Source organism: Teleopsis dalmanni, chromosome 2, assembly GCF_002237135.1.
Source record: "Teleopsis dalmanni isolate 2A chromosome 2, ASM223713v2, whole genome shotgun sequence".
Lineage (NCBI taxonomy): Eukaryota > Metazoa > Arthropoda > Insecta > Diptera > Diopsidae > Teleopsis > Teleopsis dalmanni.
Genome location: NC_051847.1, coordinates 22,704,587 through 22,719,770, shown reverse-complemented (window position 1 = coordinate 22,719,770; position 15,184 = coordinate 22,704,587). Strand labels below are relative to the sequence as shown.

General features: G+C 27.9%; 2 protein-coding genes and 1 long non-coding RNA gene across 5 annotated transcripts in view; 2 read left to right on the top strand and 1 right to left on the bottom strand.

Annotated features, from left to right (window-relative positions):
• LOC119674120 (ubiquitin carboxyl-terminal hydrolase 4-like) overlaps nucleotides 1-8,033 on the bottom strand; it is a 33,784-nt gene extending 25,751 nt beyond the window's left edge. The window contains exon 1 of the mRNA XM_038085243.1: nucleotides 6,965-8,033. Within this exon, the coding sequence (XP_037941171.1) occupies nucleotides 6,965-7,693 (729 nt within the window). The 5' untranslated portion in view covers nucleotides 7,694-8,033. The remainder of the gene's footprint in view (nucleotides 1-6,964) is intronic.
• Nucleotides 8,034-9,931: 1,898 nt separating this feature from the next.
• On the top strand, nucleotides 9,932-12,072 carry LOC119681337. 3 transcript variants are annotated; one of them, XR_005252514.1, is made up of 4 exons: nucleotides 9,932-10,302; nucleotides 10,360-11,455; nucleotides 11,511-11,679; nucleotides 11,810-12,072. It is a non-coding gene; the product is annotated as an uncharacterized LOC119681337 (long non-coding RNA). The 3 variants fall into 3 exon arrangements; XR_005252515.1 differs by having other exon boundaries at nucleotides 10,054-10,302; nucleotides 11,421-11,455; nucleotides 11,821-12,072; XR_005252513.1 differs by having other exon boundaries at nucleotides 10,054-10,302; nucleotides 11,421-11,455.
• A 2,336-nt stretch (nucleotides 12,073-14,408) lies between these two features.
• The window catches only part of LOC119675926, a 61,346-nt gene continuing 60,570 nt past the window's right edge, over nucleotides 14,409-15,184 (top strand). The window contains exon 1 of the mRNA XM_038087143.1: nucleotides 14,409-14,495. The gene's annotated coding sequence lies outside the window, so the exon portion shown is untranslated. The remainder of the gene's footprint in view (nucleotides 14,496-15,184) is intronic.

The following is a 15,184-nucleotide window of genomic DNA, read 5'->3' as shown; positions in this document are numbered from 1 at the left end:
TGTCGAGAATTATTTTTTTTTTTTGCAAAAAAAAAACTAACACCCAACCAAGGCTTTATAAATATTATAAAGTATCTGATGTCAGATGTGTCTGATAAAGTGAAGCTATCAAACAATTATAATTTTTTTTTGCGACGTGCATCTCTCTGTGTGTTTCAAAACTAGACTCTCAGACAAACAAAATTCACCACACCAACTTTTTAGTAATTAATTTTAAATTGAACAATTTTCAATTCATTTACATATATATGGTATATTTTATTTCGTTTCTATTTCATAGATAAACGTAGTATTCATTTTCACGATTTACTCATTCCACATCATATGCAACCATCGATTTAGCGTGCTCATCACTAATGTCCTGTCTGTTCATCATTTTGGGGAGGGACAAATCAAATTCAGCACAAAGTTTTTAGTAATGGATTTCAAAAATTTTTTATTTACATATCTTTATTTGATTCTCTTTTCGATTTTGTACAATGACTATTATTAACAAAACTCAAAAGTGCGAACATACAAGTCAAAAAAACTCTTTGGGTCAGTTGGCTAATGAACGCTGACTCTGAACTTCAAATTTGAAAGCATATGAGTTCAACCCTTGGTACTTGCAGTCTCAAAAAATTATTTACGAATAATTATATACAAGAAATAATTTTAAGATCAGTGATGAAGCGTATTTGGTAATACTCAAAACATTGCCTGAATTTTTGTTGTAGTTCACTACTTTTGATTGATTATAATTTTCGTGTGCAAGCATTCACTCATTCAAATCAAATATAAACAACTACAATCATTTATTGATTTTCAACTCTCTATATGTTTGAATTCAAACTAGTTTCTCAATTTAAGAGCGAGAAACTCATTACACAAGTTTATAAATCCAACTATTTTTTATTAAAATATAATATTTTATTCGCTTTTGACTTCATATATAATAGTAGTATTCATTTTCGGGCGCAAGCATTCACTCATTGGGAATCAAATACAACAATCGTCGATGTTTCGCGCTCTGTGTGTTTTAACGCAAACTTATGTCTCAGGTCTGGGGAGAGAGAAATATAATTTAACACAACTTTTTATTAATGAACTTTATATCCAATAGCTGACATATATACTTATCAGCCATAACTAATATTTTTAAATTGTTAATTGTAGCATTTAGTAGAAATTTGGTACCTAATTAGTGTAGATAATATTTTACAAACGTTGATATTCCGCGCTCTGTGTGTTTCAATGCAAACTTATGTTTCAGTTCAGGAGAGAGAAAGAAATATAATTTAGCATATTAATTTTTTGATAACGAACTTTATATCCAATAACTAACACGTATACTGATCAGTCACAACTGATATTTTTAAATTGTTACTTGTAGCATTTAGTAGAAATTTAGTATCTAATTAGTGTAGATAATATTTAATTAAATTTTAAAAGTAAGTGGATCGGAATTAATTTTAAAATATCCACTATATAATAAAATAATTCTAACAAAAAATATTTGTTAGAGAAACCTCAAAGGATCTGTGTAAAAATTATGCTTCAAACTAACTTCTTCACTTGTTTAATATGCAATGGTGAGAATAATAAAATTTTAATAAAGTTTGTATGAATTTAGATATTAGTGGATTTTTATATTTCCTGCCAATTTGACTTGGTCTAGTAAACTTTTGCACATTATTTCAATGTAAGCAACTTGTTCAAATTAAAAATTAATAACAACAACAAAAATAATGTGAAGCAAACTAAAAACAATCATCACGAGACACCAAGTAAGGAAGGTGAACGATCTGACAAGTTGTCACTTGCCAATTTACCTGCATCAACAGCTTTCGGAGCTGAAGTTGCTATTTTTATATATATTTTTGCAGATACATTACATGACACTCCAACATTACATTACACTGGATTACATTCATGCGTTACAATTGAAATTACATTTTCATAAACATGACAAAGCAATATTGTCTGACATCATTATTTTTTTTTCTTATTTGTTTTTACACAAATACTCATTTCTCATACATAATTTTTAACATAATCATTGCAACAACAAAATTATGCTGCTTTTATTGCTGTTGCGATTGTTGTTGCTGTTGCATTTTTGAAACTGTATTTGTTGTATCGGCATATTCAGCGTTGAAAGTGTTGAAAGTGTTGAAAGTGTGTTGTGCTTTGCTTAGACACTGGAACAAAATCAATGAACGAACGGGGAACAACAGAATGTGGAACATAAAAAAGTGATGATTGCATATATTTTTTGTTGTTGTGCTTTGTGTCTGAAATGATGCCTAGCATTCATTTTATGCATAAAAGTTTGGGCGGCAAAAGTGAATTCGTTTTTCTTTTTTTCTTGCTTGTTTTCATTTATTTGTTTACATTGTTTGTTGTTTTTGCTTACCAAGCTAAAACACACACACGCACACATACACATATGTTGCGTGATCTGTGTCATTCATTGCTCTCGGCTTTGACTTTTTGTTCAATCAGACAAATATTTTTGAACTTCTTTGTATTTTATTATTTATTATTTTTGTCTTTATTTTTACACTCGGTTTAAGTTTTCTTTTAGTGTTGCACTTATTTTATTATTATTTTTTTTTATTTGAAAAATGGCTTTTGTTTACTTTAAGCTACAGTTACTCTATTTGTTATTTTATTTGCGCAGTTGGGTCGGAAGAAATGGTTTTATTTAAAGAAACTATTTAAGGGGTTTCATATATTTGATCCTTAAAAATTGTTTATCTCAGCAAAATAGGCAGGAGTTATTAAGTTATTTCGAGAAATAATTATATAGAGAAGATTATAGATTACAAAAAACTTCATAATTCCAGTTTTTAAAATTATGATATCAAAATACAAGACTGATCAGAGAGAAAATGATCAAGAAGTGCGACTATTCAATATTTATAAAAAAAATCTATTTATGTCCAAAAATCAGATATTATGTTGAGGCTAGATGAGCCAATGTACTTGAGCACTTTTACTCTCTATTAACTGCGTGGTTTCTTCATAACCCCTCTCTGCGCCTTGACCCTACGCAGTGTTTAACACTTCATCAGACTAAACAATAACTGACCTCAGATCTGCATACCTCCCCTAGGACCCTGTAACTATTCTGAGATTTCATAAACAGTATTACTAAAGAGGATATTACTTGAAATACCAATTGTTAGAAAAGACTTTAATTGATTTTTTTTTATTCAAATAGATAATAATATCTTGTGGGATATATGTTGTGCACACTCAATGAATCGGTATAGTAAAGAGTACTATAATATCAAAAACTAAATATTGTGATTTTATACATTTAGTGGATTTATAAAAATTAAAGAAATGTTAGATCAAAAATTTTATTATTTGACGTTTAATTGTTTATATTAAAAATCATTGTTAACAATTAACTAACAATTTTTAAAAAAGTTTATCAACATAATGACTATTTACATTATACCATATAATCGGATTATGGTATAATTCTAAATATTCGCTTTGAACACATAATCCTTTTATCAGACTTAACTTTATTTTTAATGCAAAGTTAATGTTGTAGGAAGACAAGTCTAAAGAAGATTAGTAAAAAGTAACACTAAAAAGTTTTAGTTTTTTTTGGCATTTTTAAATTAATAAAACAAAAAAAAAGCTAAAAGTAATATCACAAATAATAATGAGAAATAGTAGTTTCCTTCATTAGCCACAGTTTTCTAAGCAAGCACAATGTACAGGAGGATTACGAGCCTACACAGCGGATATTAAGCGTTAAACCACAAAACTTGACATACTTTCCCGTTCGTAGCAAAACAAAAATTGGCAAAACACAAACACTTCACGAATGAAATGAAAATAACAAAAAATAAAAAGGCAATACTAAAATTACAAGACATAGAAATTGTAAGAAGAAGCATACAATAACCACAGCCCCAACTCGAAAAAAAGGGTTACAGGTAAATATTTTATATAAATCTAGGGATCTATATATGCGTCTACATTGTTATGAATTTTAAAAGGAGAAGAAGGATTATCTTATAACTTACAATACAATAGATACAATAGATAAATGGGAGAAAAGAAAGGAGATTAATCATCTTTATTTTGATAAAAGGAAAATTACCTTTTACTGCTAAAACAGTAAATACTATGTTATAAATATAATTCTTCATCTGAATAAAATCCTCTTCGGTTTGTGTTCTATAAGAAACTTTGAAATGACATTTACAGTCAACAATGCTCTGATCAATTGGTATTCAGGCAATTGATCAGTGCAATTTTTAGATATCATATAATAGTGGAAATTTCTGACTCCTAGATAAATGACAAAGAACATACATCTATATAGCCAATTGTTTGTTGCAAGAAAAACATGGTGTAATTATGAACTTGGTTTAAGTAATAAACAAAAACAAAATATACTACAACATCTCTTAAAAGTGTACCTTTTACAGGGACGATGATACAATACAGTTTACATCTATCACAGAAGCATAAATAGTTAAAAGAATAATAATATTGAAAACATTGGTGGCATCAGTTACTTTCTAATGTATAGAAGAGAATCAACTCGACTTAAGAGATATACAACAGCGACTACAAAACGTCTGTACTGAGTGAGTTTCTATGCAATGATTGAACTATGAACAGTCAAATGAGGCCAAAAGATTATCAGAAAACTGATACATACGACAGCGAATAAAGTTTAGTACAAAAGAAAGTTTTTTTAATTAGAAACCATCAAATAATATGTATACAATAAATAAATTACTAAATTTTTATAGTTTAATAATATTTAAAAAAAAGTGATTCAAAATAAATAAGCACGCCAAGAAAACATGAAACTGATAAGCTATCAGCACTCTATTTTTCTTGTTTACATACATTCAGGCTACGGAACCCTAAATATATATATAAGTATAACTAAATTTTAGTAAATATATTTTCAAATATATGCAAATAAAAAACTGTTAAACATTATGAATACGGAAATCTTGTGAAGACTGCACGGCGTCAAGGCAAGCCGTGCATTGAAAAGAAAATTACAGCATTGATAATATTTAAACGGGATATTATGCTAAAGACAGTTTTTCGTTAGAAAATTACTATTATTTAAAAATATTTAGCCAAATATTACATATACATATATATATATATGTATTTTTGTATATAATAGATACTTGCTGTTTAAGTAAATAGTGCGGAAAATGATTCACAAAAAAAAATTATATCGCATATCTTACAACTTTGGTCCTTTCAAACTTTTTATGAGAAAAGTTTTTAACATATTTATATTATTTGAATTTATAAAAATATAAATAGTAATATACTCGCATAACCGCTTTAAGCATACTAGAAGACTAGTTGAAGTCATACATTAGAACTTCAAACGTTTTTTGAGCTTTTCAAGGCTTCGAATATTTTTATTTTTCTGTTTATTTGCACTAGAGCATTTGGCAGGAACACAGTGATCTACTCGAAAATGTTTGAACACCATATGATGGTGGAATGTTTACTGTTTTATGTATTCGTATGAAACATAACGAATATCAAGTCCAACATAGAGCAAATCAGATATACAACTAGTTCGAACATCTTCGAGTAGTTGGAACATTTTTAAAAAAGTGTTCGAATAAAATTCAACGAATTCAACTATGTAAGAACAATTCGGGGACTGAACACTCATGTAGTATTTCTCAAATAATATCTCATAACAATTTTGTATATAAAATTGAAATATATTGAATATCGAAATAAGTACTTTTATAAATCTTCGTTATTCTAATAAGAAAAATGACTCAAAATTTGATTTGGGAATTATATAGCAACCTCTTTAAAGAGTTATGTAATATATTAATCTACATAATCTCTTTATAATGCGTCTTTATTGCTCTAAACTTGCAATGTTCGCATTCACTTAATGAATATACCGGAAACTTTTACAGTAGTAAAGCCCAACTATTTATTATAGAACTGAAGACACGACTTTTGTTCTAAATGTAAGATTAAGTTGCATTCTCTATAAAGTTTTAAAATGACAAGAAGTCCATAATGTTTCTATATTATTCAAATTAATAAATGTATTATAAATTAGGCACCTTATATAAGAAACCTTATGGGATGAATTCATTTTATACGAAAAAAAAAATATTTTTTTGAAATCCAATCAGAAAATACTCTACTTCTAGCAATATGAATCGGTATCTATATAGTACATCAATCTATATAAACACCATTCATTTTATCTGCTTTGCAGATCCTTGTGGACTACAACAACAGTACCATATGGTTCTACGAACAAGCAGGATCTAAGGCCCGGAACCACCTAAAACCTTTTAACACTTTCAAAAGAGAGAACATAAGCGTATCCCTGCAAGTTACAACAACAACAGTACCATTTTATTTATATTAAACACTATATAATATCCCTTATACACTTTTCCCTGTGCCAATTATGTTTTACACACAATGGTTTCAAAATTTTTAAATAACTTCTACAGTCTGTAGAGGCTATTAGAATCAAACTCTAGCGAATCAAGAAAACACATTTTCACATTTTAAATTAATATTCTGCAATATTGCATTTTAAGTAGTCAAGGTACAATTTATTTGCTACATTAAATTCCTTGACCGTATCTCCCTATTTTTCTTCTTCTTATACACCTATAAGCACGCCTCCTATTTGAATTTATTGTGGCGAATTCATTGATTTTTTAAAAGAAACACTGGACACGTTGTTTGCTTTAGTTAGTTTCAATGTCAATTCAATAAAAATTTTTTATTGAATAATTGACAAATGTAAATATCACTACCTTTCTATTTACATATTGAAGCTTTCAATTAGAAATTCTACACAAAAAAAGTTTTCCCCAATCAATTTCACTTTGCATAAAACCTGATCGAAATCGCTTTTATGTCGAATTTGCATTTTTTTCATTTTTATATTTTAATTTTTTAATTTTTATTTTACATTTTCACTTACCCCAACATTCACTGATGTGCTGACGTGCTGTGCTATGCGATTGAGAAATTTTCGAAATGAAGAGCGTCTCAGAACTCTGTTGGATCCAGTACCGTTTCCGGTTGTATGCTTTCCAGCGTGTTTATTCCGATTGGTTTGGTTGTTGTTGTTGTTTAGATTAGCATCACTTGTCGAAGTTGTTGTTGTAGTTGTAGTTGTTGTTGGTGCCGATGTTGATATATTTTTGTTATTTTGCTCAGTTGTGAGAGTGCCATTAGCATCCTTGCAAACGGTGGCTTCATAGCTGTTTAGAGAAACAATACTTCCGGCTCGTCCACGACCACCTCCAACACAAGACGTTAAGGCGGAATTACTACCAGCAGCGCTACTTTCACTGCCTCCACTTCCTCCAGCTGTTTTGAATTTACGCGACCAGCGAAAAGGATTTCTTGGCATGGAAAATGCACGTCGTATTTTCTTGGCGGCATTTGTAGCCAATGTTGAAGCTTGAGTAGCGGGTACAATAATTATTTGTGGAGGTGGTGATGCTTTTGGAAGTTGATGATGTGTTCGTTGCATGACTGAATTTGACGTCGTTATTGCTGTTGTAGTTGTATTTGTGGTTGTTGTTGCTGTTGTTGTAGTTTCAGCCGTATTCGTAGTACTATTAGCTGAGGTGACGTAGTTGGCGTTTTTGTGGGCGGCCGAGGCGTCGCACTCATTTACCGAAAATTGCTCTTTTGTGCCCATTTTATTTCACTCTATTTACTTTAATATTTTGCATTAATTTAATATAAACTCATAAAAGTTTAAAATAAACACTTATAATAAAATAGAATTGACTTTTTCTCTTTACTAATGTAAATTTTTCCACCTCACACTCCCCTTTCTCAACTTTCTTAATTGACCAATTAAATTCTTTATATATTTTTTTTGCTTGACACGTTAGTATCACTTGAATTATAGAATATTAAAAAAGACACTAGCACTTGTTTAGCCACATCAATTTTCGTTTTTCATCATCTCAATTCACTTATAATAAACAACATCGAGAATAATATCAACTTTTCGACTACTTTCTTCGGGCGACTTTAACGAAATGCAAGGAAAAAAACTAATGCGGCAAGTTTAGCAAATACTCGGCGAATTCTAATACGCCATATTGGAATACTTGCCGCTATCACATGGTTGCATTTTTAAATACATTTTTTTTTATTATATGGAAAGTAATGAATTGATTTAAGCGTCACTAAACTGCAAGTTCTAGAATTAATTTCACAATGCACACCTCAATTATTGATTTAATAGAAAAGGGACTTTTGTTCAAACTTTAAGTAACATTTAATGCCTACTATTGAACTTTTAAGAAATACTTAAGAGTAAATTTTGATATTTTAAATAGTTTGTTATATGTTAAATGAATAAACAAAGTTAAATTGTTGTATGCTGTTCTTTCATCTCAGCTTAATGTTTGGATAATAGCTATATATACACGTTATGTAAACAGCTATATGATAAATAGTTATGGAAAGACGTGTTATGTAGAGAATCATATCACAATTGTCAGTTTTCTACCTTTACTAATATTTTACGTACGTTTTTTGAGTGAATATTTTTAGAAGATAATTATTTTTGTATGAGCATGCTAATATATCCACTTACACCCTATAAGTCACGCATCCTACCTGAGCTTCTGTATAGCACAGAAGCATGAACGTTATTACAGAATGATACAGTAGCACTGAGAATTTTCGAGAGAAAAGTTTTTCGTACGTTCTTTGGTCCTCTACGAGTTGGCAACGACTACCGGATCCGAATAAACTACGAGCTGTACGATCTTTATCACGATATGAATATAATTAAACAAATTAACATCCAGCAGCTTCGGTGGTTTGGTCATGTCGTAAGAATGGATGAAGGCGCTTCATTGAAAAAAGTGCTTCAAGTGGTAGTTGGTGAAAGAAGGCGTAGAAGTAAACCGTGTTTTTTGTGAAGTGATCAAGTCGAGGCAGCACTAATCGGACTTGATGTACGACACTGGAGAAGACGCGCATGCAGCAGGAGCACCGGAAGAAAATGTCACATTAGGCCGAAACACAGATACGGGCTGTTATGGCTATATAAGGAAGTAAGCAAGTTCACGCAATTAATCAAAAAGTAAAAGAAAGTTTAAAAGTAAAAGAACTGTTTCCTGTAAGTGTTAACACATAATTTTATACAAACTACTGATTGTAGATATATATAATTATTTGTGAGTACCAAGTTTAAAATTTGTTATTATATTTAAAAAATAAACTAATTATTCAATCACTTTAAATGATGTTACGTCTGGTTTATTATTGGTTTATTAGATTTATTCATGCAAATGCTTAATTATGTTTTGGTCTACAAAAAATCTAAATTCATTCTTATTGGCAATACACACCATATTGTATTTTTTGCAAATATGCAGATATGCTAGATCCCTACATTTTTTGTCTAAAAAATTATTATACAATTATTAAAAAAATAATATGTGCTGAAATTTGATACAAAAATTCTAATTGGTTTTTGGTTAATATATAAAAAATTGTTAATATGCTAAATGTATTTTAGTTGGCAACATATAGAAAACTTCTTATTTTTTTTATTTAATTTTTTTTTTGAAAGTTTTGTAAATAATTCTAATTGGTTTCTGTTAAATTTATAAAAAACTATTTATAGTTATTACTTGAAATGAATATATGATAAAAACAAAAACAAAATTTTATACTTCATTTATTGAAATTAATAAAATGCAATTAAATACATTGAAAGCCTGTTTTGAAACATTTTATTATATTTATTAATTATAAAAAATTAGCTTACATCTCGAATGGACTATGTTATATCTTCAAATGCACAATTTAAAATTAAGGCAACTCTGTTTTTCAAACAAATCCACTATTGTGAATAACTATAAAAAGCATTTTTTGTCAGCTGAGAACGTCAGACGTACTCATAAACGTCAATCTATTTTATTTTGTCGCTTAGTTTGAATTCTTTGAGTGGTTTTTGTTACCATATGGTTTGTTTATAAACATTTAAACTAAATAAATAAACATGTTAATAATGTTAGAAATTAAGCGATTTGAATTTTGGTTATTCACACTATTTTTCAAAAATCAATAGTCAAATGTATTTCAATCGGCGTGAATATAAAAATTCATTTATCGCTTAAGTATACTGGTGTAAAGTTTAAAAAAACTTTCCGGAATCAGAAGTTATTTGGTATAAGTATTTGATAATATATCAAATATGGTTAAAGGAGTTGTTATCATCTATTGGTTGGTAATTTTAACTGTCACGCATAAATTACGACTCTCAAAATCGTGCCAGAGGTAAACAATAATAAATAAAAAAATGTTATAAAATAATTTTATTATATTTATATCTAGGTGATTTATTATGTTTGGAAAACTTTTATTTTACATTTTTTGTTTGGATCATCTTATATTTGTGGCATTTAAATCGTTGACAACAGTTTTTCAATCTAAGAAAGAAAATATCTTCGTTTTGTTTGGTTTGGTTTGTGCTTTAGGTTTCCTGGTTGATGTTTGTTGAAATCAGTCTGCAAATTTCTTTAAAGGAATTGTGTTTTAATATTGATAATTGTTAATAATCACCGTACAATCGTATAAAGCTATTAAAGTGTTTGTTTACTCAGATGTTCTCTACGATGGATTCAAATTTTGATTGAGGAAATGAATTTATTTTTGAAATTCAAATTTAATTGAAGTTGGGTGCTGTCTTAATATACGTTTTATGTATTTTCGTCTACAATGGGTTGTCAAAGACAACCTGTTGCTCTAATAAATCAGAGATGTGCTCTAATAAAGCACTGATATGCTAGTTGCAAATAAAATTAAATATGTTCTGAGTGAGCATACAAGTATTTAACTATCCCCTTCCAGTACTGTTTTACTGTCTTCACTTCAGTTGTATGCATAAAATTGTAAATTGTTCATTCGTCCTCTTTTGCTTGTAATAAAGAAAATATTTTATCTAAATATTAATGATATCATTTTTCTGCAAATTGGTTTTAAAAATATTTCAGTTAAACTCTAAAAAAGTAAGATTATTGGGAATAAATTCATATTTAAAATCTTCTTCAAATTACAGCATATAGAGTAAGATGGATTGGGTACTCCTATTCTATGTAATTTCCAATAAACTATTTTTGACATAAAATAAATGTTTTTATTAGAAAATGTTTAATTTCTTTATCTATGATTGATAATACTGCCGAAGCTTGTTATTCCCTTAAAGGTGGTTTTAGTGGGTTCAAGTCTCACACGGTGGCTTTCGATGCTTTCCACCCTATAAAAAAAAAAAAAAAAAAAATTAGTTCCAATATAAACAAATTTTGAAAATGGTTCAAATGACTGATTTTGCTGTTCATTCAATCATTATATTTCTATTAATTTCATTTTAAAAACTTTATTAAAACAATTTCAAGGAAACGTATATTGGAAAGGTATCATACATGACAAGGTAAAGCATTTCTATTTAAAATTGATCAACTTTATAATGTTTTATATATTTTCAGGTTAAACTCCCAGTCATCTTAGAATTTGTCATCAAACTATACTAACCAACTTCTTTTAATATGGAAACTGCTTAGTCTACACCACTCTTTAAAAAACTTCATAAGGACTTGTGCTGACATCTAAATGTTTTAAAAACTACCAATCTTGGATTCATCATAATTTTAACTGGTATATAATTACTTACTTTATAAGTACAGTAAATACTACTAAATTATTATATATAATAATAAAATTTGTATTTTATAAAATTAAGGATAAGATTTATAAGATTAAAATTTGTAAGAAATATATTTAATAGTTCGTTTCCAGATGCTTTCCGAAGAATTAGTGGAATTCAAACACCGTCTTATACAACAAAAATACAAACTTTAAAAAGCTTATAAGTATTATTACACAGTTTTATATTAGATATATATTACTTTATACGATAGAGCGATAGCTCTGTGAATAAGTTCTGTGCCGTCCGAACTTAAACCGAAACCTTTAATTTTGACGTGTAATTCACATCCTTAACTGTAATTTCACAAATTTAGAACCAAAAACGAATAAAAATTAATTTATATCAGCAATTGTTATTTTGTATAAATACTTTATTTACTAAACAATTCTATTTGATTTTTTAAAAGTTTTTAATTAATATAAGATAATTTAGAGTTACTAAATATTTTATTTGTTAAATTCTATATAAATGTATATTGCAGAATATTGAATTTCCAAAAACTTGTTAAAGATAATTATTGTATCTCATATATACCAAAAAAAAAAAATAAAAATATATATTAAGATTATTATCGAGAATCTTATATCATTAAATATATGTGAAATATATTAAATATAATATAACTTAAGTAGTGAATTTCGTTTTCTCTTGTACTCCTAGATACCATAGATATGAGAATTTATTGCATATTTTTTGAGAATCCTCCCCTTTTTAAATATAAATTAAATTTTATTAAAAATTTATTGTTAATATTAGAAAGAAATTAAAATGCATTCTGTTCAAAAATTATTAAAATGTATAGGTGTTTATATAATTTAAAATCAATTGGAGTTTTTTCAAACTTATCACTAATCATTAATGAAAAAAATATTTGGATTCTTCACATATATACGATATATCCTTTCTAAAGTGTCATCTGTAATAAATCTATAAGAATTGTTTATCTATTGCTTACAAATCCAAAATAATAATGTTAAATACAGCTATAATATATGATATATATATTATTCAATATTTTATAATTGTAATAAAATATCAAATAGTAAGTTCTGTTATTCTTTCAATAAATATTTCAATATTTATGAACTTTAAAAAATAGTACTGTTGTTATCTGATACTGATTTCCTTCTACATAAAGTTTTCTGAAGAGTGATATATAGTATATAATTGTAAACAATCGTTATTTTAAGTATTATCTCATACCTCAAGTAACCTCCAGGCTAAGCAGCAAGTTATCCTTACAATAACGATAAGGTGTCCCTATATTTAGTAGTACAAACGTAAGAATGTAAGCTGACAGACATTTCACTAATGGCTTGAGTTATTGTCTTAACATGAAAGGAGATTTTCTTCAACGACACACAATGGCTTGGTTTACAAGTAGATGAAACCTATAATCACCTTTTCTGTGACTAACTGGCTTATGATATTCGGAAAACCTCAACAATATACATTTTAGCTTTCATTCATTCACTTTTCAGTTAAAGTGAATCCCTTGGATATGCTATCATCCGGCTTTGGGATAATGCAACCAAAAAGTCTGTAGTAAATATTTATGAAGACATAGAATGAGTAAACAGAATTTGTATTTAAACGAAATAAATATAGGCAATACTATCCTTCGAAACGTCAAGCAGTGAACATCTTTGCAGCAAATGCTATACATGGAAGTAGTAAACCATATAAATTATACAATGTACTTTAAAAGAACAAAAAAGTTAGTTCGTTGTTGCTCAGCTACTCCAGTTCCAAGTTGTGGCGTATTCTAAACGTAACATCAACAAGCTTCAGGAATTCATGATTTTTGAAGCAATTTTTTCAAAAAGTGAAAGGCGATGGCAGTCTTAAAATGGAAGCAGTAATTTTTGATATATTTTGAATTAATAATATTTATTTAGTAAAATATAATTAATAAAATTTTTATTATGACAACAATATATCGCAAACATTCATTAATGCATTGAAATCGAATTCAAAGACTTAACCGTAAGAAAGCGGAGCGCAGGCTTGGCAGCACTGATCAATTGCTCAACAGTTTCAATATTGAATGCAATGCCATACAACCAAAATGTCATCTGTTCAAAATACACTTAAAGCATACATTTGAGTCGAGTAATATGGTAACATGTATTAATTAAATTGTGCGAAAAATGTCTTCTTTTTAGTGAATATATTAAATAAACTATAGCATTTTTGAAGAAGTGCAAAAACATGACGCTTTCAAATGCATAAAAAGATATAAAAATTTTTAAATAAAAATTCTCGCTTACAAGTGCAATGTACGTAGAAGCAAAAACTAAAATTGGAGATTCTTTTTTATGACATCAAAATAAAAAGAATTTCGTATTTATTTAAACAAATAACATAAGCTAAACCAAAAAGCAAATAAATTAAGCTATTTTTAATATGTGCTAAAAAATTATTGTGAGAAAAATCGATGTGCATAGTAATTTCAACAGCTGAATTTTCATTTTCGTTGTCCTCTTCTGTTTACACTTTTCTCATTGCATTTTTGCTGTTGATAATTTAAATTGTTTTTCTTTTTCTTTGGAATTCATACCAATAAAAAATTAAGAAATTTTATTATTATTTAGAATACAATATCTAAATATAATTGTTAATTATTTTTATTTATGTTATTCAATTACATAAATTGTTTTTAACTTTAATAATTTCTCAGTGTATTAAAATAATTTGCCTTAAAATGTTCTAAATGATATAATATATTAAAGGAGAAGAATTTCTTTTCGCCCCCGCATATAAGGTAAGTTTGTTTTAACAGCTATGTATATACCAAGAGTGTTTGTCCTAATACATTGTTGTTACAATCATAAATATTACCCTTTCAATTTATTGTTTTCAATTGCTAAACAGCTGTTTCAAGAATCACCACCAACAGGGTTGTTATTTCGCAAATATATGTAGTATAACTTTTCGTAATAAAATGATGTATGACGAAATGCAGTGAAATTATCTACACACATACATATGTACATATGTGTATGCGTGTTATCAATAACAAAATTTATTTATATCAAAAAAAAAGCAAATCATGTTAATTGATTATAAGATTTAACATACACGTAACAAATTAATTTATATATCATAGAAAAAATTATAGTTTTGTTATTGTAATATAATAAAATATACATATGTTTTTATAATTTAATGCAACTTTATTTTGAATTGTTGGAATAATTTTATGATGTGCTAACAGGAAAATGCTTATCATTATTTAAGCTTTTATAAGAAATACGTTTTTACTTGGCTTTTGTTATTTTAAACTCTGGGCCTACATACCATTAGCATCTTCCAAAACTTTGTTGCAAACTTCCCATATTCTTCTTCTTTACTTGAGGAAACGCAAGTTAGTATATAAATAACTTTTACTCAATAACGTCTGTGACCACTTCGATGATGCAGTGTAATAAGTGTTCCATTAATATATAATAA